General features: G+C 41.2%; 1 protein-coding gene across 1 annotated transcript in view; it reads right to left on the reverse strand.

The window, feature by feature from the left end:
- LOC138739365 (solute carrier family 35 member F2-like) overlaps nt 1–14,069 on the reverse strand; it is a 37,699-nt gene extending 23,630 nt beyond the window's left edge. The window contains exons 1-4 of the mRNA XM_069891257.1: nt 13,947–14,069; nt 3,942–4,117; nt 3,692–3,819; nt 1,990–2,149 (exon numbers count right to left, since the gene is read on the reverse strand). Of these exons, the coding sequence (XP_069747358.1) occupies nt 1,990–2,149; nt 3,692–3,819; nt 3,942–4,117; nt 13,947–14,044 (562 nt within the window). The 5' untranslated portion in view covers nt 14,045–14,069. The remainder of the gene's footprint in view (nt 1–1,989; nt 2,150–3,691; nt 3,820–3,941; nt 4,118–13,946) is intronic.
- Between the last annotated feature and the right edge of the window lie 10,015 nt (nt 14,070–24,084).

Here is a 24,084-nt window from a genome sequence, read left to right on the forward strand (position 1 = left end):
GTGATTAGTAAGGGATTGCTTAAAGTGGTATGTGGGTGGAAAGAAAAAGGTTTGAAAACCACTGTTTTAATCGTACCTATTTGACTCGTTATGTGCACAGTTTCATAACTCCAAAGGAATCAACCAGTGACAATTTTTCTCAAGCAAAATATTTCAGTAACAATTGGGTCTAGAGCAGTGATTCTCAACCTTCCCTTCCTACTCACATACCACCTTAAGCAATCCCCTACTAAACACAGAGCACCAATGGCATAGGGATTATTTGAAGTGTTATGTGAGTGGAAAGAAAAAGGTTGAGAACCACTGGATTAGACCATAAGACCATAAGATATAGGAGCAGAAGTATACCATTTGGCATGTCAAGTCTACTCTGCCATTCCATCATGAGCTGATCCATTTTTCCACTCAGCCGCACTCCCCTGCCTTCTGTCCATAACCTTTGATACCCTGACTATTCAGGTACCTATCAATCTCTGCCTTAAATATACCCAACAGCATGGCCTCCACAGCTGTATGTGGCAGCAAATTCCAGAGGTTCACCACTCTGGCTAAAGAACTTACTCTGCATCTCTGATATAATTTGGCACCATTCAATCCTGAAGTTGTGTTATCGTTCCCTTGACTCCACCATGGAAAATAACTTTGCCATTTCTACTCTGTCCAGCCCATTCAATATTCAAGACACTTCTATGAGGTCCCCACCCCCCACCCATTCTTCTGAATTCCGAGGGGTACAGTCCATGATCCTTATATGCTAATTCCTTCATTTCAGGAATCATTCTTCTCTGAATCAATGCTAGCACATCCTTCCTTAAATAAGTAGCCCAGCACTGTATCCCGTACTCCAAGTAAGGCTTTATAAACCCTCAACATCACATTCCTACTCTTATATCCTATTCCTCTAGATATGAATGCCACCATTGGCTGATTGGCAGGAAACAGAGAGGGGGAATTAAAAGGATATTATTCTGGTTGGCTACCAATTACCAGTGGTGTTCTGCAGGGATCAGTGTTGGGGCCATTTCTTTTTATGTTGTGTGTTATTGATTTGGATTGCAGAATAATTGTTTTTGTGGCTAAGTTTACAAATGATACAAAGATAGGTGGATAGGAAGGTAATGAGGAGAAAATGGAAGGCTGCAGAGACAACAATTAACCACCTTTTTCAAACAAACCTGCCAATCCTATAACCTCCACTATCCAGAAGTGCAAGGATAGTAGCCACAAGGGAACTCCAACATTTTGAAATTTCCATCCAAATTACACAACTTGAAAATATATTAAGTGGCCTTCATCATCACTAGCTCAAAGGTTTGGGGATCCCAACCTACCAAAAAAGATAATAGATAAGCTATGCTTTCCATTCTTTTGGATTCTATTTTATCTTAACCAACAACCTATTCTCATGTCATCTATTTCCCTTTTCATTTCCTTTCTAATGTATGATTCTCCCTTGTATTGTCAAACTGATATCTATTATGTGCACCAAAGAATTGTTGATCTGTAGCACGGGTGCCAGTTCCTACAGTGATCAAATATTCTCTGGATTTCATCAAGTTTGTTGTAGCTGGAGTGAAAGTGATGGGAATTGGCAGGATCAAGGCTCAAGTCATCTCCTGGACTAAATACAACCACCTGAATGAGCCAAAAGGAATTGCTCTCAAAATCCATCTGATTGCCTGACTTGCAGTTTCAAAGCAGTACAAAGCAGCTTGGAAAGGAGCAGATAGTCTTTTGCATGTTGCTTCTCAAAAGATTCTGGACAGTAATGAAAATACAAACAAAACTGATGTGCAGGTATTCTAGTTCAGCATTTTCCCTTCAGAGAATGAGTGGAGCAAATCTAAGTTATATCTGGTAGAGCATGGTCATGACTTGGAAGTCTTTACTCAGTTCATACTCATGCATCACTATGAAGACTTACACTCTACAGAAACATTTCTCATAGCTCCAGATCTCGTCAGGCCTCCTGCACCAAATACGTCTTACCTACTCCTTGATGTTTTTCACCCAGAACATCTGCACAAACCATAATTCCAACGCCCAACAAGCACATTATAACAGCTACAAAATGGATCGCTTTGTATCTTGAATGTAAGATGAACCTTGATAGGAGCATCACCACAGGAATAACAAAGCAATCTAGGAGCTAAACATGCAAAACAAACACGTTAAGAAGTAATTCATTCATTGAGGTTCAACATGAAGAAGGGCATGTTTATTATCTACTTGTTTTTTTTAGTCCGACAGAATTGCAGTGCTTATTTAAAATTAAATTGAAATATAAGTGTCTGCACCCATTGGCACCTGGATGTACAAGATTTCTTCACCTGCCTTCACAGTCTAAGTCACTTCAAATTCAAAAAATGAAATAGAACGTAAACATTCTTCATTTTGGACTGTTTTTCCAGTTTTTCTTCTTGATTTTAGAATAACAATAAAGGTAGGATTGAAAAAGTGAGCAACTCTGAAAATACTTGACCTAAAACTGTACTCGGCAGACATGGAAACTATGTAAGTGGCTTGTTTTCTATCAGTTTTGCATTCTTATTCCTCTTTTTGGCTATCCAGTGATTTAAGGGAATGAGGATTGGGAATTTATTGAACAATTAATGTCCAGTTCTGATAGAAACATAGTACCATAGAATACTATAGCACAGAAATAGGGCCTTTGGCCTATCTAGTCCATGCCGAACAATTTTTCCGCCTAGTCCTATTGACCTGCACACAGACAACACTCCTCCTTTCCCCTCCCATTTATGTCCTTATCGAAACTTCTCTTAAATATCAAAATTGAGCCCACATCAATCACTACCAGTGGCAGCTCGTTCCACACTCTCACCACTGAGTGAAGAAGTTCCCCCTAATGTTCCCCTTAAATTGTTTGACTGATGGAGTTATCAAGACATTATTTTACAAAGGTAGCTTGGTCTGACTTCCATGTTGGTAAAGTATAGGTTCACATCATGTACTTTCAGACTTCCTTTTTTTTTATATCCCACCTATATTTTTATACTAAAATCAAGAAGTATTTACAGTTTCAATGTGAACCTCATCCAAGTTCAGGGATTCAAAATAACCAGTTGGACACATAGCCCTGTTTTTGAGCCATTTACTACTGCCACACTATTTCAAGATATACATTAATTACTTACAGTTATAATCTCCAATGGAGTGAAACATGAAAGTCTGCAGATGCTGTGATTGTAATAAAAACACAGAAGTGCAGCAGGTCATGCGGTTCCCATAGGAGGTAAAGATATATAATCAACACTTAGGGCCTGAGCCCTTCTTCAAGGCCCGAAGTATTAGTTATTTACCTTTGCCTCCAATGAGCACTGCATGTCCAGCTGAGTTCCTCCAGCATTTTTGTGTTTTTACATAAACATGATTTTTATCTTAATTTGAATGTCCTCAGGGCGGGCCTCTAAACCAGGAAGAGAAGAAAAGTTGCAGAGTCATTCCTGCTCTCTCCTGAGTTAGCAAATCTCTGCCACAGTATTAGTGACGGAGCTAGAATTGCCTCAGCCTAGCCAAAATAGAAAGATGAAATATATTCCAGGATTCCCAATATGAACTATGGAAAAATACACAACCCAGGCAGTGATTGAGTACCCAGTTAAAATGCCCTTCAGCCTTGGGAAACCCACTAACCATCACACAGGAAAATATATTAAAAACAGGCACATACCTGAACACTTGTTAATGTTGTATACTGGTAAGCTTTGACTACCATATAGTTTGCTTCAACATCAATGATTCCCAGCAGGAGATATTTCCACCATTTTGCCTTCAGTATTTGTACTAAATTTCCGTTGCCTGATTAAAATTAAAATTAATGTAGGACCAACTTTGGTTATAATTAATGTATTATTATATCATGTTGAATGCTCTGCTGAATCCTGAACATTTCAAATAGATTATTTTCGTTCATAACATACCCTGTCTGAAAGTCAATATTCCGGTGTAAACCATGAACAATAGAAGGTAGTTGATAAAGCTCTGAAGCACTGGAGTGTTAACAGCAAATTCATCTGCTAGATATTGACTACTGATTGCAGTGCCACATAATAACATGGATAATCCTTGACCAAGGAGCAAAATCTTTAGGAGATTCCTATAATAGATCAAGATTTCTGATTAGTACATTAAAATTTGATCACATCGGAGCAAATCTAAAAGATGTTGAAAGAAAAATGCATCAATAAAACCCAAGAAGCCTAAGGGATGCCACCAGTGAGAAGAAAGAATTAAATATATTTGAGCAAGACAGTAGCTCTTGGAGTAATAGTCAAAGAGAGAAACAGAAACAAGTAATTTTACACCCACTTATAGTAAGACAGTAATTTTAAAATTCTTTCTACCTTCTCAGCAACTGTCCTCAGAATTTACCTCTCATATTTAAAATGGAACACTGAGAGAAAACCAATGCAGTCAAAGGAGAACATACAAACTTCCAGACAATCAGTATGCAAGGATTGAGGCTGGGCCTCTGACACTGTGATGTAGTGGCTCTACTAGCTGTGCCACTGAGCCTCTCTTTGAACATAGAATCTTACAGCTGTAATGGAACCTGGACAATTTTATTTTAGGACCAGGGACAGGACTAAACCTTAAGGGGAAAGAAAGGATTGTGTGCTGCTGTGAAGCACTGAAGTAGCTGCATGTGAAGTGCTGGGAAAGCTGACAGCTGTCAAAAGCGCGAGAGCCATGCCCTGGAAGCTGGTGGGCTTGCAGAGAGCGCGCCTGCTGCTGTCAGCCTCTCTCTACCAGTAGGGGAGTTGAAGGCACACACTGGGGCAGTTGAAGAGCTGGGGGTTGTCAGTTGGTCGGTTGGTTGGACGGGAGTCAATCAGACTGTCATTGTACTCACCCAGTAGTTTTAGTGGGAGAAAGAAGACTGAGTTACTTTGCTGGGGCCAGCTCTGTTGCCGTGACAGCAGTTTGTGCCACTTTTTAGACCCAGAGTGTGTGTGCGTGTGACCGACCTGGGCTTTCCTAGTCTCCTTCCAAAAGGAGGACTTTGTGTGACAAGTGTCACTTGATGACCCAAGACAGAGTATTTAGAGGGGAAAACTTGTGTGACAGAAGGTCACTTGTTAACTCTAAAGTGGGCTTCAGAAGTGTGGACCTTGTGTAGTGAGGTCACCGGGTGAAAGTTTCCGTGTGAAGAAATCAAAGGGGGTTGTAGCCACATTCGAAACTGAGGAAAGTCGTAAATCTACAGCGATTTCGGCCGTCTGTCTCCACATCCAACTAAAAGACCACTGTGCAACTAAACTAAGAATCTGATTGTTGAGGATTTGGTCAAGTTCTGGCTGGGAGGTGTCTGTGTGGTTTACATTTAGTAATGAACCAATTTCTATGATGTAGAGAAAGAGTGTTTTTGGTTCCTGTTGTTTCTGTTGTTTTGAGCCGTGCATTTTCCAAACACTTTGATTCTGTCTCCTATAACAGATCTTAGAATTATTTCAGTTGTTTTTACTGGGAGGCGTGGTAGCAAGCGTTCCTTTACATGTAACGGGATTAGGGACACCTCTGTCCCTGTGTCTAACTCCATCTTCAGGGGGTGTCCATTTAATTTTAGCTGTATAAAGATTGCTGTGTTTCCTCCATTTGTTCCTTGGATGGGTAATATCTCAGGAAGCTGAAGGTCAGCCATTGGGCTGTTATCATCATACTTGCTAGGTTTCCTCTCTCTCTCTCTCTCTGCAATTGTTTTGACTTTAGCTGCCTGTTTATTTGCAGGCCACCTGCACTTTAGAAGCGGTCATTTAGCTTTGATATGTCCTTGTGTTTTGCAATGGTTGCATTTAGAATTTTTGAAGTTTTTTGATCGATGGTTGTATTTCCCACAATGGAAGCATTGTTGGCGGGAAGACCTCCCCACCAGTAGGTCTGGTTGACCCACATCCAAGTTTCTATCTGCCATTTCAGAGTTGCAGGCAGCCCTGTATACAATCTGTAATGTAACATTTTCATCCATCGCTAATAACTTTTGCCTTGCTTGGCAATTTGCCAGCCCCATCATTAATCTGTTTCGCAGTGCCTGATTTAGACAGTGCTCCACCAGTTTGCACAACAATGCCAGGTATTCTCTTGGTCCTTGTCTCCTTTCATAGAATCATTGCCTTTCTGCCATAACTGGTGGTTTAGGGCTTAAATGGTTCCTTAGAGCTGTGCATAATTAATTGAATGTCTTCGTCCCTGGATACTCCAGGGACAGCAAGGTTTTAAGGAGGTCGAATAATTTGCTGCCCATTATACTGAGGAAGAGGGCATGTTTGCAGCTTACCGGACCTTCCTCAATATTGTGGGCTATGCAGTAGTGGTTAAACCATTCTAAATAGTTATTCCAACTTTCTTCTACTTTGTGGAATTCCTGAACTTTCCCTCCGTCATCTTAATCTTTTGGCGGAAATTTGTTGAGGTTGTTAGGTAGCCTTTTTCTACCTTTTTTCTGTTCTTTTCCTTCTCATGGCAGGTGCTTTGCATGCATGGTTTCGAATCCCATCCTCATTGCCACTGTTGTGTATGCACTCACACAATTAAGACTCGGAAACACAATGCTTTCTCATCCTTTACTTCTATTAGGCTAACAGGGCTTCTGACACACAGGGTTATATATATGGAACTACGATGTTGCACATGACATGAGCATCATGATGTCCAGCAGAGGGCGGGCTTATATCTAACAGGATTGGAGGGTAGTCATGGCCTGATACTGAGGTGTAGGTTCATTGATGGATGGTTATAGCTGAGTAGAGAGCCAGGCATGGTTGAGGAGAGGTAAGATCAGTCATCAGCAAGATAGGTCTGGCATTCAGCAGTGTGACACTGTGATCAATGGTCTGACAGTTACAGTCTGTGGACAAGGTACTCAGTGGTCAGGAAGTACAATTATGACTGGGGAAGTTGGCATTTGAAAAGGGCTACAAAGTCAATGATGGTGAAGGAAGGAAATGGGGGTCTGTGTTTATGGAAGTAAAACATAAAAATCTGCAGACACTGTGGTTGAACTAAAAACACAATGCTGGAGAAACTCAGCCTGAACAAAATAGTGGGGGGAAGGGTAGGGAGAAGAGAAGAATCCCTCAGGCAAGAGGTAAAAGGTTGATAAGGGAGGGAAGGCACACCAGCAAACAAGTGGAGGGGGGATGACTCTGTGAATAAAGAGGGAAGGGGGTGGAGAGCTGGAAGAAAGAAGACAAATGAAATGGGAAGGGAGGGAGAATGGAGAGGAGGCCAGCAGAAACCAGAGAAGTCAATGTTAGTGCCAGCGGTTGAAGAGTGCCCAGATGGAAAGTTAAGGGTTGCTTCTCCAATTTAAGAGTGGTCTCAGTTTGACAGTACATGAGGTCATGGACAGATATGGGAGTGGGGTGCAGAATTGAAATTGTTTACCACTGAGAGATCCCTGTCACTGATGCAGACAGAGCAAAGGTGTTCAGCAAAGCAATCTCAGTTGGCAAATAAATTGGTGGGTAGTAAAATACAAGAACCAGAGGTGCTGGAATCTGGAACAAAGAGTGAGAAGCTGGAGGGGCTCAGTGGGTCAGGATTGTCCATGGAGAGAAATGGCCTAGCAACATCTTTTAATTTTTTTATTAAAAATTGGTGAGTGGAATGTGTCAGCCAGATGGAATTGGGAAATAATTCAGTGGTGGATGTTCATTAAGGCAAAAGCCAAACAGCTGGGACTCGCAGGATGGTGAGTTGGATGAGGGGTTGATGAGCATGGGAGAAGAGGCAAGCATGCAGGAGAACTGGGTGAACTTACTGGAACCCAACATGCCTAAACTGGCTTCCCAGCTCCCAGCTTGGATTTCCTCAGTGTGTAGCTCTTTTTCAAAAATTATTCCAAAGTCATGGTGACACTCCAACACTACATTCAATGTCTATAATTTTAAAACTCTGTGAACATCCTGGTGGCCCTTCCATTGACCTACAGGTACCTTTGTTGATATGCTGTTTCCACAAAATTATTGTGAGGAATTCTAGTGCAGGAGTGGGGATTTAGAGGCTTTGGCTCCAGTGACTTGGGCGAGCAGAGGCTGAGGATGTGAAACAAGTAAGGTCAGGTAAGATCTTTGCATAGTAACAAAGTGGAGGTAGTGGAGGTGGCAGCTGGGGCAGTGGAATGCTCTGGTTACAGGATGTGGGAAATCTGGAAGATCACCATTATCCCTGATAACTACACTGGCAAGAGGTGCATCCAGCTGCAGCTTCTTACAGTCCATGTTAGGGAACTAGAGCTAGAGCTGGATGAACTCCAGATCATTCGGGAGGCAGAGGGGATGACGGACAGAAGCTAGAAGAAGACAGTCACATCCAAAAGGCAGGTAACTGGGTGACTGTTAAAAGAGGCAAGGAGAATAGGCAGTCAGTGCAGAGCACCCCTGTGCCCGTTTTCCTCAGTAATAAGTATACTGGCTACTGTTGGGGGGGTGGGGATACCATCAACCAGGGACAAGACATAATGATCAGGTCTCTGGCACAGAGTCTGGCAGGGGAGAAGAGGAGAGCTGTAGTGATTTGGGGATTTGATAGTTGGGCAAATAGATAGGAAGTTTTGTGAACAAGATCAAGACTATTGGATGGTATGTTGCCTCCCAGGTGAAAGGGTCAGAGACATCTCAGATTGAGTCCACAGCATTCTGAAGCAAGAGGGTCCATATTAGTTCCAATGACACAGAAGGAGTAGGGATGAGGTCCTGAAAAGAGAATTTAGGGAGTTAGGAAGAAAGCTAAAAAGCAGGACCTCAAGGGTGATAATCTTGGGATTGCTGCTTGTTTCATCTGCCCGTGAGGCCAATAGGAAGTTGTGGCAGATGAATGCATGACTGAAGAGTTGGTGCAGGGGGTAGGGGTTCAGAGTTGTGGACCATTGGAATCTCTTCTGGGGAAGGTTTGGCCTGCACACATAAAAGGACGGCTGCACCTGAACTGGTCAGGGCCAATATCCTGGTGAGCAGGTTTGCTAGAGCTGTTGGGGAGAGTTTAAACTAGATGAACAGAGAGACAGGAACCAGAATGTGAAGGCAGAGAATAGAAAGGATGATGCGATGTGTTGTGGGTTTGTGAGGAAGGAAAGGCAGGGGAGGAAGCATAAATGTAGTCAGAGGGTTTGAAATGTGTCTATTTCAATGCCAGGAGTATTAGGAATAAAAGAGATGAACAGAGCATGGATCAATAGGTGGAACTACGATGTTGTGGCCATTACAGAAACTTGGCCGACACAGGGAACTGATGCTGATCTAGATACCGGAGTTTAAATGTTTCAAAAGAGATAGGATGGGAGGTAAAAGATAGGGGGGGGAGTGACAATGATCTTTACATCCTCCTTGGCCATTGGTGAGATGCCAGAGGATTGGAGAAGGGCAAATGTGATCCCCTTGTTTAAAAAAGGTAATGGAAGAATCTTGGGAATTATAGACCAGTGAGCCTTACATCAGTAGTAGACAAACTATTAGAGAGAATCATTAAGGATAGGATTTATGAGCATTTAAAAAGTTCAGTCTTCTCAGGGATAGTCAGCATAGTTTTGTGAGAGGAAGGTCCTGCCTCACGAGCCTAATTGAGTTTATTTGAGGAGTAAGTATTTACACAGAGAGTTGTGGGAGCCTGGAATGCATTGTCAGGATGGTGGTGGAGGCTGGAACAATAGGGGCCTTTGAGAGACTCTTAGACAGATATATGGATGAAAGAAAAATAGAGGTTTAGGAGATAGGGAGAGTTCCTTTTATTTTGGTAGGTCTATATGGGTTGGCACAACATCATGGACTAAAGGGTCTGTACTGTGCTCTAATGTTCTATGTTCTACCCAGACATGAAACTACATTGAAATTTTTTCATTGTTATTGTATGAAAACTTTGGAACTCCTTCCCTAATCCCATGGTTGGAGTAACTTCAGCATTCATCCAAGAACTCAAATCACTACTTCCCTCATAATGGCTTAAAGTGATGGATAATACATGTTGATTTTGTCTGTCATATCCACAATCTGTAATAGGGTTGTTTTTGTACAGGGTGATGATGATGGCATCACGAAGGTCTTGAGGCAGCTTTCCTTGGTCCCAGCAGAGCTTGAAAAACTCATGCAGTTTGGCATGCAGAGTTTTGCCGCCAGCCTTCCAGACCTCTGGGGGGATTCCATCCATACTTGCTGCTTTGCCACTTTTCAGTTGTTCATTTGCCTTATATGTCTCTTCCCGGGTGAGGACCTCATCCAGTTCTAGCCTTAAGGGCTGTTGAGGGAGCTGGAGCAGGGCGGATTCTTGGACTGAGTGGTTGGCACTGAAAAGAGATTGGAAGTGTTCTGATCATCGGTTGAGGATGGAGATCTTGTCGCTGAGGAGGACTTTGCCGTCTGAGCTGCGCAGCGGGCTTTGGACTTGGGGTGAGGGGCCGTACACAGCCTTTAGAGCCTCGTAAAAACCCCAGAAGTCGCCAATGTCCGCGCTGAGATGGGTTCGTTTGGCGAGGCTAATCCACCACTTATTTTGGATCTCCCGGAGTTTGTGCTGAAGATGGCTGCATGTGCGACGGAAGGCTCGTTTCTTCTCTGGCCAGGACGGCTTTGCAAGGTGAGCCTGGTGGGCAGCTCGCTTCTTTGCCAGCAGCTCCTGGAAATCAGACTGCTCAAACTACAGGGAAATCACGCTGCTCTCCTAGCAAAATCTTCGCTAGGATTCTCCTAAATAGAATAATACCTAATGTCGCCGAAAATGTTCTCCCAGAATCATAGTGCAACTTTCGCACAAACAGAGGAACTACTGACATGGTCTTTGCCCTCAGACAGCTCCATAAAAAGTGCAGAGAACAAAACAAAGGACTCTACATCACCTTTGTTGACCTCACCAAAGCCTTCGACACCATGAGTAGGAAAGGGCTTTGGCAAATACTAGAGTGCCTCGGATGTCCCCCAAAGTTCCTCAACATGGTTATCCAACTGCATGAAAACCAACAAGGTCAGGTCAGATACAGCAATGAGCTCTCTGAACCCTTCTCCATTAACAATGGCGTGAAGCAAGGCTGCGTTCTCGCACCAACCGTCTTTCCAATCTTCTTCAGCATGATGCTGAAACAAGCCATGAAAGACCTCAACAATGAAGACGCTGTTTACATCCTGTACCGCATGGATGGCAGTCTCTACAATCTGAGGCGCCTGCAAGCTCACACCAAGACACAAGAGCAACTTGTCCGTGAACTACTCTTTGCAGATGATGCCACTTTAGTTGCCCATTCAGAGCACTTGACGTCCTGTTTTGCGGAAACTGCCAAAATGTTTGGCCTGGAAGTCAGCCTGAAAAAAACTGAGGTCCTCCATCAGCCAGCTCCCCACCATGACTGCCAGTCCCCCCACATCTCCATCGGGCACACAAAACTCAAAACGGTCAACCAGTTTACCTATCGGCTGCACCATTTCATCGGATGCAAGGATCGACAACGAGATAGACAACAGACTCACCAAGGCAAATAGCGCCTTTGGAAGACTACACAAAAGAGTCTGGAAAAACAACCAACTGAAAAACCTCACAAAGATTAGCGTATACAGAGCCATTGTCATACCCACACTCCTGTTCGGCTCCGAATCATGGGTCCTCTACCGGCATCACCTACGGCTCCTAGAACGCTTCCACCAGTGTTGTCTCCGCTCCACCCTCAACATTCATTGGAGCGACTTCATCACCAACATCGAAGTACTCAAGATGGCAGAGGCTGACAGCATCGAATCCACGCTGCTGAAGATCCAACTGCGCTGGGTAGGTCATGTCTCCAGAATGGAGGACCATCGCCTTCCCAAGATCGTGTTATATGGCGAGCTCTCCACTGGCCACCGAGACAAAGGTGCACCAAAGAAGAGGTACAAGGACTGCCTAAAGAAATCTCTTGGTGCCTGCCACATTGACCACCGCCAGTGGGCTGATATCGCCTCCAACCGTGCATCTTGGCGCCTCTCAGTTCGGCGGGCAGCAACCTCCTTTGAAGAAGACCGCAGAGCCCACCTCACAGACAAAAGACAAAGGAGGAAAAACCCAACACCCAACCCCAACCAACCAATTTTCCCTTGCAAACGCTGCAACCGTGTCTGCCTGTCCCACATTGGACTTGTCAGCCACAAACAAGCCTGCAGCTGACGTGGACATTATCCCTCCATTAATCTTCATCCGTGAAGCCAAGCCAAAGAATATGGTTAAATAATTGTCTGAATCCAGATTGTGATGAAGTCTTGAATTGGAAAATTCTAAGAGAATCAACCTAGATATCAGGAAACTTCATGCTACTGCCAAAAATTGGGAAATCCAATCATTTGATTGGATTTGTCATTTTTGTGAATAGGATTATGGTGCATCATTTTTTGCCGTTAGGGATGGAAACGTGTAATTGTCACTTCAAAATAAGCTGGCAAGGGGTCCATCTCTGGTGAATAGGGCTTCAGCACTGTTGCAATGGCTACAGCTCTACCTTCCATACCTTTTGTCACTGGCAAAGCTCATTCCCAAATTTCAGGATATCGGCCTCTGCACCACCCCCCCCCCCCCCCCTACAACTGAATCCTTGATTTCCTGTCTATCAGATTTCAATTGGAGAAGATTGGTTATGACATCTCCTCCACAGCAGTGCTCTTCAAAAATATGTACTCAGTCTACTACTATACTCCCTCCACACCCATGACTATACAGCTAAATACCATTCCAACTTCATCTTCTGAGCCAGCTATCAAGGTGAAATACAGGAAAGAGATTGAAAATTTTGTGGCATAGTCAAGATAACAAACCTTCTCTCAACATCAGTAAGACTTCTTGAGAGGGGCAGAATCACACCCCTGACACTATTAATGGCACTGAAGTGGAAAGAGTAGATAGGTTCAAGCTCTAAGGAATAAAAATCTCCAATGATCAAGAGCCAACACATTGAGACACAATTAAAAATGCGCAACAACGTCTACTACCTTGGAAGACAAAGGAAGTTCAGCATGTCCTTGCTGACCTTCAACAACTTCTACTGGTACAGTAAACTTGCTGGATGCATCACAGCACAGTACCGGGGCTGCTCAGCTCAAGATTGAAAGAAGCTACAGAAGGTGATAAATGCACCTCTGAACATTTCATAATCTCTCCTCACCTCATGGACACCACTTATATCTTCTACTGCTAAGGAAAGGCAGCCAACATACATTCCAGACACACTTTCTTCTCTCCCCTCCCATAAGGGAGAAGGCTTAAAAGTGTGAAAGCATTGCTGATACTGTTAACATTTACACCATGTCCTCACAAACCCACAACACATTGCATCATCCTTTCTATTCTCTGCCCTCACATTCTGGTTCTTGTCTCTCTGTTCATCTAGTTTAAACTCTCCCCAACAGCTCTAGCAAACCTGCTCACCAGGATATTGGCCCTGACCAGTTCAGGTGCAGCTGTCCTTTTATGTGTGCAGGCCAAACCTTTCCCAGAAGAGATCCCAATGGTCCACAAATCTGAACCCCTACCCCTGCACCAACTCTTCAGTCATGCACTCAGCTGCCACAACTTCCTATTGTTATCCTCAGGGGCAGATGATACAAGCACCAACAGACTTAAAGACAGCTTCTTCCCCACCGCCATTGGGCTCCCGATGGAACCCTATCACAGCGCTATCCTGCTTCCTTTGGTTGGTATCAATTCATCTTCCTTTTTCTTTGCAATTCTATACTTTGTGAATTGTACTCTTTACACGGCTGTATGAATGTTAGGGATCAGAAAATCTTTCTCACTCTACAAGATATTTGTGAAGATAAATTTAAACTTAAATAAGCAAAATGTGACTATGTTCTCACTAGATGCAGACCACTTTTACCTAAACAATATCATGCTTGGCAGACCAGCTTATGCTGCATTATTTTTCTGGCAATTGAAGACTCTGATATTGCAAAATTAATGTTCAACTTTGACACACTTACCATGTCAAACATTCCCTCAGTTTGGCTTTCTCTATCACATTGGAGAAAAAACTACTGATTGTGCGGTTTCTCAGTGAAGTTCCCTCACTGCTCTCCATTGCTCAAGGTGAAAGACACTGAAACCCAAAGAGGAAACCTTAAACCACAGGACAAGAAAAACAAAGTGAAAGTACAGAAAAGCTGACCTGAGTACGTACTGAATTTAGAGAATCTGACTCAATGATTAATCCTCCTAGTGAACAATGACATAAGATAATATGCTGGTTCGCCAATTGGCAACATTCTTGAGAAAGGTGAAAAGTCGAATGACTAAGAAAATTAATTAGTAATAGCCATAAAAATAAAATGGCATTCTGGCAAATGAATTGCAATGATTTTTGAGTTTTCCTGTTTGCTTTAATTGTTTCTTTAAATATTTTATTTATGATTTTCCAGCATTATCAGTGTAAATGTTAACAATATCAGCATTGAGTACAATTTATTATTATCGATTCTATACAAAGTTCTCTGCAGAGTTCAAGCTCTTTCCACCCCCCTCCCTCCCCCACCCCTCCCCCCCCCACACCCTCAACATTTAACACTTAACAATTAACTAACCACAGTTACACACAACATTTAAGATGCTCACAACAAAGGTATAAGACATTTATCAGGGTTTTGTCACAACAAGGTGGCCAGTGCTCAGGCTGTTTTCTTCTCTTGACTTTTCCTGGTTGGGATGGGATGGACCCACCCCCCCCACCCCCAACCGATTGAAGGATAGATGGGGAAGGTAGGGTGGCGAGGCACAATGGCCCATACTATAATTGTGCTATTATGGAATATAAGTATGGTTATCAAATTTTCAAATAAGTGTTATACTTTTTTCTTATTTGTAAGTAACTTTCTCCAGGGGAACACAGCTTTGCATTTCTGTGTTCCAGTGTGTAAAGCTCAGGCAGGAATCAGATTTCCAGGTAACCGCTATGCACTTCCTGGCTAATATGATCATTACAAATTAGATTTCAAATTTGGACAGGTTCATCATAAGTCTTATGTTCATTATGTTTCCCAACAGGAACAACTCTGGATCTTGCAGGAATTCTTTACCTATAATTTTTTTTCTAGGACTTGGCGAAGTTCCACCCAAAAGAGTTTCATCTTGGTACATGTCCATGTTGTGTGCACAAAGGTTTCTGTCTCAATGCCACACCTGAAGCATTGGTCTGACAATTCTGTTTTAGATCTGTTCAATTTTTTCAGCATTAGGTACAGCTGGTGTAGAAAGTTGTATTGTACTAGCCTGTACCACACACTAATGATTGCAGTCATACTGGTCCAACACAGGTCAGACCAGCACCGCTCATCAATCATTATTCCTAGGTCCAACTCCCTGGTTTAGATCCTTCTGCTTGGAACAAGAAATATATTGCCAAGATGAACTTCCGTATGTTCTCCCTTCAAATCAAGGTCTCTTTGTCACTGCACACTGGTAGGGTCATAGTTGGACCTAATTTGTCCTGCAGAAAAGATCTTAACTGAAGGTAGCAGTGGAGTGTCTTATTTGATAAATCATATTTACTCCTCAGTTGTTCAAATAACATTAGCCGCTCCCACTTGTAACATTGCTCTACGCACCTGACACCATTACAACGCCAGGTGTCCAGGATCTTGTTACCTTCCGTCAATCATATTGATCTATTTGGAGTCGGGGTTTTTTGGGGACAGCCCCACTTTGATTCCTAGATATCAGTTAATTTTATTCTAGACAAAGATCATTTGTTTTAGTAAAGGGCTGCCTATTTTCCCAGATAATAATTTAGTGTCCCGTTTAGAAATAAAGTCCTCTGCTACCTTCTTGCCTACCCTGTGCAGGTCAATTTGTGCCCAGGATGGTACACCCACTTCAAAGTGTGAGGCAATTTTTCTCAACTGGGCTGCCCAATAGTATTTTTTTTTAAGTCTGACATTCGTAATCCACCCAGACTGTAATCCCAGGTCAATTTTTCCATAGAGACCCTGGCTACCTTTCCATTCCATAGAAATGTCATTATTCGTAAAAGAAAAATTTGGAAGACTCACCGGGGAAACGCCAAGGAGAGTGTCTGGAAGAGGTACTGAAGTCTCAGCAACACATTCATTTTAACACAGTTGATCCTACCCACTAAAGTTATGGGCAGGGGCATCCATCTATTTACGTCCTCCTCAATTCTCCCAAGCAAGGGGGTAGAATTTAATTTATATAAATTATTCAAGTTATTGTCTATTCTGACTCCTTGATATTTGATCCCATTTTGTGGCTACTTTAAATGAGTGTTTTATTGATATTGACTGTAATTCCCCCTTAGTAAGTGGCATGGTTTTGCTCTTGTCCCAAGTAACCTCATACCCAGAGATCTCCCCATAGTCCTCCAGAATAGAACGCAGCTTGGACAATGCATTTGCTGGGTCTTTCAGATATATCAGTATGTCATCAGCAAATAAATTGATTTTATGTTCTTCCAGGCCTCCTTCATGGCTAATATGAACAGGGCTGGAGAGTAAGGGTAGCCTTGCCTATTTGATCTTGTCAGTGGGAAAGCATGAGGAATTTTTCCATTGGTCACAACTTTAGCCTTGGGCACATGGTACAGCACCCTTGCCCACTTTTTAAAAGTTGGCCCTAACCCCAACTTTTCCAGCACTTTGAATAAAAATCCCACTCCTATCTGTCAAATGCTTTTTCTGCATTCAGGGCCACAGCTAAACCTCTCTCATTTCTGGTTTATGCCAGATGCATTATACTCAACAGTCTGCCAATGTTATCTGTTGCCTGTCTTTTTCTTTTGCACAAAGCCCACTTGATCTTTATTTATTAGTTTCAGCAAATCTTTTGCTATCTATTTGCCAGGGCTTTGGCTGGTATCTTATAATCTGTGTTTAACAGTGAAATGGGTCTCTTAGAAGATGGTGTTAGTGGATCTTTGTCTTTTTTAAGTATAGTTGTAATGATTCTTGTTGAAAAATATTCCGGGAGCGTATAGGTCTCCATTGCCTAGTCTACTACCTCCATATAAAGAAGCATCAGTAAATCTTTAAATTCCTTATAAAACTCAGGTGGAAACCCAACCTCCCCGAAGACTTGTTAGTCTGCAGAGAATTCAATGTTTTTCCCATCTCTTCTTCTATGAAGGGAAGAACTAGGCTTTCCTGTTCTTTTGGTAACTCTAATTTAGACAGGAACTTGCTGGCTTTATTGGACACCCCTGTCAATTATGATTTATATAAACCCTCATAAAATTCCCTGAATATCTCATTAATCTCTTTTGATTTATGCATGATCCTGCCATTCCCAGTTTGTATTGCATTGATCATCCTTGAGGCCTGTTCTCTCCTCAACTGCCAAGAAAAGACTTTGTGGGCTCTCTCTCCCAATTCATAGTATTTTTGTTTTGACTGCATTATAGCCTTTTCCATACAATACATTTGGAACATATTGTACTTGCATTTTTTTTATTTGTTCGAGCCCTCTGAACCCAATTTTTGGAAATCCTTTTCTAGACAAGTAATTTCCTGTTTTAATTCATCTACCTCCCTCATATATCCTTTTTTATTATTGTTTTGGTGTATCCAATTACTTGACCTCTCAAATATGCTTTGAGGGTATCCCATAGGAGGAATTTATCTGGAGTAGAGGTACAGTTGGTCTCGCAGAATATGTCTATCTGTGGTCTACAAAGCTCTGGCTTCTTTAACAGCAACGTATCAAGACGCCGTCTGTATACCGTATCCGGTTTATCTGGCATTTCTACTGTAATGTCAGGGGTGAATGATCTGAGAGAAGACTAGCTGTGTACTCATCCTCCATGTCCTACCCTCTACATGGGCTGAATCCAAGAAAAAAATCTATTCTAGAGTAGGAGTCATGTTGTTTTGAGGAGAAGCAATGTTTGTTTTAATTGTTGAACAAAAAGTTAGAAAATTAAATACACCCCATAAAATTTAGTCTTTGAAACGCTTTTAAACAGGTTTTATGATCTCAATGTGTGAGTACAATTAATCATTTGAAAGATTCACTGACATAAAAATCAAACATTTATATAATTTAAAGCAGATTTTCTAGCAGTTTGTTAAATATACAGGGCTGTTTAATGTAAAGATAAGATGACTGCTTAAACATTTGCCAGAAGTTGAATCAACGTGATGATGTATAATTGGAAGAAGCCTCCTCAAAACAATATATTATAAATTAAAAGCTAGCTGGATGATCAACAACTCAATGAAAGATGCCCTTCAGTCAGTCCAAAACTTGTTGGTCTACAAACACAGAGGGATGTCAGTGAGGGATTGCTGCCATCTGGCACATTCCAGGCTGAAGGATTATGGGCTGAGGGATGCACTGAAGCTTGGTGCAGCCAACACAAAGTTATGTGAGGAAGGTCCATAGTCTAGGTTCCTTCTGCAACTGACCATTGAGGGGTAAGATTTGTGGGAAAGCTCCTCAAACTACAGAAGGGGGAGTAACACTGGGAATGGGGGCATGTTAGTGGCAAAAGTATTATAAATGGTTAATGCTACAAGATACAATAACAGAATGAACAAACAAACACAATAGATGTGAATAGACTTGACACTGTGTGTATACAAACAGGACACTACAAATTTGAAAAGACCTAACACTTTATATTTATTTTTATTGTGAATGAAGTTTATTTTGTAATTTAAAAAATCCTTTGTAGCCTTTCAGTAAATACACTTAATAGGAAGCATAACGAAAACAGGGAATTAGAACTTGGTCATAGCAAATAGCCTGGCTTAAATCTGATACTCTTCTTGGATATTAAAGCACCTTATTTCTATCATCAGAGATTAGTATGTATGTTGGATAAATGCAATGCTAAAATAAATGTTGGGAAAGACTATAGTGACAAACGAAAACTGCCATAATTAAGAACACTGATGCCAGCTGGATGAACATTTTCAAAATCCAGATTCATTAGGCAGAAACAATGGTGATATTTTTAAAGGATGAGAAATTGGCATTAAAAAATCAACAATGGAAGGTACTTGAAGTAAGGTACTTTAGTAGCCACATATATATTAGCAGCCCATACCTGAGTTGTTCAAAAGCAAACTTGCATAAAAATAATCCAAGAAATGCAATTTTAATTTTAGCATTTGTAAAAGGTATTTTGTTTACTTCCCTATCTTTTTATATATGGAGACAGCAACAATCCCACTGGTCAATCTGAAATCACCGAATTTTTTAAAGCTATAAGGTCCTTCTTCTTCAAAGATCCAAATGTATTTTCATATCCAGTTAATCTAGGTCCTTGCAGTTAATCCTGGGTTTATAAAATTTTACACTGTGACATTCTCAGTGACCGACTGTAGTTTTCAATTAACAATGCCTTGCATCATATTTATCCAGTGTCATTTCAAACACAAACATTGTTAGGAGACTCAGCAAATCAAAAGCCACTGAAAACATAATGGCAATAATGACCAGTATTATTGCATTTAAGGAAGGACACAGTCATTTATGACAAGGAAGGGATATGTCATAAATTGCAATTTTCATAAGTCATCGAATGGATCATGATCTTGTAGTTCAACATTAAACTTGCTTGAGCATCAAAAGAAAATGTTGGATTTGCATGATAAAAATGAACAAGTACCACAACACAACTGGAATCAGTATTTCACATCTTAAGGACTGTTATGATGTAATTTCTTTTTCTCTTCAGGTGCTATTTAATCATGGAGCACAGAGCCAGAGCAGCAACTCTAAATCAGAGCCCCTTGCTCCCCATCACTTAATCTAAAATTTCAAAGTTTATTTTTCCAAGCAATATTCCTTTCCATAGCTTTGCATACTTTCCATATTTTTGGATCATTGTCTTCAATTCATATGATTTCCTTCATCATTTCCCCTGGTCCTGTCTCCATCCTAAAAGCTATTTGGTTGATGTTGCGATTGAAATGCCAGATATCCCATTAGCTTCATGCTTTCAGTAATTTGCAGCACAAAAGCTAAAAGGTAAATGTATTTGGATGGATGTGTGAGTTCTTAGGCAGCACATGGATGAAGGAAAAGCTTCTTTACTTTCAAGTTGATATAAACAGCACCATGAGGCATGCCATGAGGCTGCAAGCCTCCATTACAGATCCTGCATACTGTGTCTTCTGCTCTGTCTATCAGTCCCCTGCTGGCAGCCAAACAGTAACTATAATCAAGGTCTTGCTAGTGATCATGCAAACATGATCACTATCATTACATTTCCCTTTATTAAAACAAAAGTAGCTTACTTTTAACTAACATCTTTTCTTTGTATAACTCTAAAGTTTTAACTTTGACACCAAGAACTACATTTTCATTATTATCAACATTCTTAACATTTTTAAAACATGTTTTGTGTGTTCACATTTACATACACTAAAACTTGAAGTGTGAATAAGATAGCACAACTTCATTCTATAACAGAAGTCTTTAAATTTGCTCAATCCTCTTAGGAGGATTCACGTATCTTGACGATCTCCTGATTGATTGTCCTTGAATCTGAGTTGTTGCCTCAGATGATGTCTTCTCAGCTGTGTATTCAGGTTGTTCAGCAGTATTGACTTTCCATCTACTGTGGCTGGTCCCATTTGAAGATCTTGATGATTTCTTCGCAGAACAGCACCTTCATCTGTCTGAATGGTGTATGATCTTGGTTGGACTTCACTAAAGACAGTTCCCTTCTGAGTCCATAAGTTTGTTTTGTCTTTTAGCCTTACTTGGTCACCAGTATAGAGTTCTGGTAGGTTTTTTTTGTTCCTCTATCAAAGTAATAATTTTGCTTTTGGTTCTATTGTTCTTTGTATTTCCTAACTTTCTCCCCTTCTTTTGTTTTTAGGAGGTTCTCCTGAATGGGTAGGTTTGATCTTAGCCTTTGTCCCATAAGGAGTTGCGCTGGTGACACACCACGCTCGAGCGGCATTGTGCAGTATACTAGCATGCTCTGGTAGAATTCTGTCCAACTGTCTTTTGTCTTGTTCATTAGCTTTTTCACTGTCTGTACTGATTTTTCCACTAGACCATTGGACTGTGAAAAATGAGGACTTGATGTGGTGTGTACAAATTCCCACTCTTTGGCAAACTGTCAGAACTTTAAATTGCAAAACTGGGGTCCATTGTCTGTGAAGACCTCGCTTGCCACACCATGTCTGGAGAATATGTCTTTCATACCTGTTATTACAACATCTGCAGTGGTGGTGTTCAGTTTACACACCTCTGGATACAAGGAGTAATAGTCCGTGACTACAAGATAGCCCTTCCCTTAACACTCGAATAGGTCAGCGCCTACCTTCTGGTAAGGTCTGTATGGCGCTGGGTGTGGCTTTAATGGTTCTGCAGGATTGCTTGCTTGATATTTCTGGCATATTGTACAGTTTGACACTTCATTTGTTATATCATTGTTGATTCTTGGCCAGTACATCACCTCTCGTGCTCTTTTCTTACACTTTTTGATTCCGAGATGTCCTCCATGGATTCTTTTTAGACTCTCTTTTCAGACTCTTTGGGATAAGGATTTTACTTCCTTTGTAGATGATGTCTTCAACCACTGATAGTTCCACCCTACACTTCCAGTACCATGAAATGTCAGGTGAGCAGTCTTGCTTCATGTTGGGCCATCCATCCAAGATGTTTTTTCTCAGTTGTCTCAGTGTTTCATCTTTGTTTGTCTTTGACTTTATGAGCTCCATTTTTGCATCTGTTATAGGCAGTGCCCTTGTGATCATGTCCATGAAGGCATTCACATCTTAATTCATTTTGGTGTTTGCGGGCTCTCATGTGAACAGCTCTAGACAACATGTCTGCTGTGCACAATGCCTTATCCAGAGTGTATGCTGCATTCAGTGTATAGCATTCTTTGAATTCTAAGTGGACATACATTTAATGGCTTTTGGAACAATGCAATCAAGGGCTTATGGTCAGTTTCTACACTGATTGCTTGTCCTGACACAAACTGATGAAATCTTTCACAGGCATATGTGATACTGAGCAGCTCCTTTTCATTTTGAGCGTATCATGTCTCTACGTCTGCCATTGAGCATAATGCATACGCAATGGGTTGTCAGTCATCATATCTTTGCAGAAGAACTGCACTGAGCCCACTATGTGATGCATCTGATGATACCTTGATTGGTCTCGTCACTGGGTCATAAAACCTCAGAACTGGTTCCTCTGTGAGCTGTTTCTTTAGTTCCCTCCATGACTTTTCACGCTCATGAATCCACTCCCATTCAATGTTCTTTTCTGTCAGTCTTCTCAATGGAGCCATCTTTTCTGAGAGGTTGGATATGAATTTACCCATATAGTTGACCATTCCATTAAACCTCTGTATGTCCTTTTTGTATTGTGGCCTTGGCATGTTCCCAATGGCGGACACCTTTTTGGGATCTGGTCTGAAGCCCTCACTGCCAATAATATCTCCTACAAATGTTAGTTTTGTCACCCTGAGCTGGCATTTCTCTCTATTCAGTTTCAGGTTTGATTTCCTTGTTGCTTCCAGCACTTTCATTAGTCTTTCATCAAGCTCCATTCTCATGGTTCCCCATACTATGATGTCATCCATTGAGGTATCAACTCTGTCCAGGTGCTAATAGACCATATGGATAGTTTTGTGATACATTTCAGGAACTGAGGCAATTCCAAATGGTAACCTTAGGAATCTGTATCTGCCAAATGGACCATTGAATGTACACAATCCTAAACTTGCTTTTCAATAAATTCTCTAAAATCCTGTCTTTTAAGTAGCATGGGGTTTAATCTCCATCTATACATTCTTGGAGGGATGTCCTCTAGCTCTATTGCCAATAACAGGGGTGAGTGGTCCGATAATAGTCTAGCTTTATATTCCGTTTTCCTAACTCTCCCTTGAATGTGGGCTGATAACAGGAATAGGTCTATCCTTGAGTATGTTTTATGTCTAGTCGAGTAGTATGAGTATTCCTTTTCCTTTGGGTTTTGTTTCCTCCATATGTCCACAAGTTTCATTTCTTGCATTGATTTAATTATAAATTTGGTTACTTTGTTCTTCCTGTTAATTTTTTTCCCCGTTTTATCCATATTTGGATCCAAATTCAGATTGAAATCCCCTCCTATTAGTATGTTCCCTTGCGTATCTGCTATCTTCAAAAAGATATCTTGCATAAACTTTTGATCTTCTTCGTTAGGTGAATATATATTAAGTAGATTCCAAAGCTCCGAATATATCTGACATTTTATCATAACATATCTCCCTGCTGGATCTATTATTTCCTCTTCTATTTTAAATGGCACATTTTTGCTAATTAATATAGCCACTCCTCTTGCTTTTGAATTATACGATGCTGCTGTTACATGTCCTACCCAATCTCTCTTTAATTTCTTGTGCTCCAATTCAGTTAAGTGTGTTTCTTGGACAAATGCTATATCTATTTTTTCCTTTTTCAGTAAATTTAGTAGTTTCTTCCTTTTAATTTGGTTATGTATTCCATTAATATTTAGAGTCATATAGTTCAGCGTAGCCATTTTATATTTTGTTTATCTTCTCTTTCCGTTTTTCCATCATTACCTTTCCTCCTTTTCCATTTCTGTTTTCTTATTTTCAACTCTTTACCAGACAACATTCCTACAACATCCAACATTTTCCTTATTCTCCTATTTCTATCTTCTTTATCCCCAATCTCCCCTTCCCCTCCTGAGTTGTCCTTTATCCCTTGTCGGACAACCACATCTCCCCTCTCCATTTGGATTTGTGAATCCACTCGCAAGCGTCAACTGATTTTGCAGTGACCGCTCTTTTCCCCCACCCAGCCCCCCCCAGAAAAGATTTCACTTTTTATATGTCACAAAGGTCACTCTTTTAATTCCCTCCTTATTCTCTCTATTCCATTACCTTCCCTTATTAATTCTTGTCTATACTATCTATGTTTTCCTCTAATTACAGATACTTTCACGTATGCCCATTGTCTCTATTCACTCTTATACCTCTTTACCCGCATACATATCAATCGTGGTCATTTTTACCCTCATTACCCGTCTTCATCCCTCAGTCTATTTTTGTCTTTACCCACATACATATCAATCGTGATCATTTTTGCTCTCATTACCCGTCTTCATCCCTCAGTCTATTTTTGTAATTGTTCTGCAAAT

This window comes from Narcine bancroftii, chromosome 7 (assembly GCF_036971445.1).
Source record: "Narcine bancroftii isolate sNarBan1 chromosome 7, sNarBan1.hap1, whole genome shotgun sequence".
Taxonomy (NCBI): Eukaryota; Metazoa; Chordata; class Chondrichthyes; order Torpediniformes; family Narcinidae; genus Narcine; species Narcine bancroftii.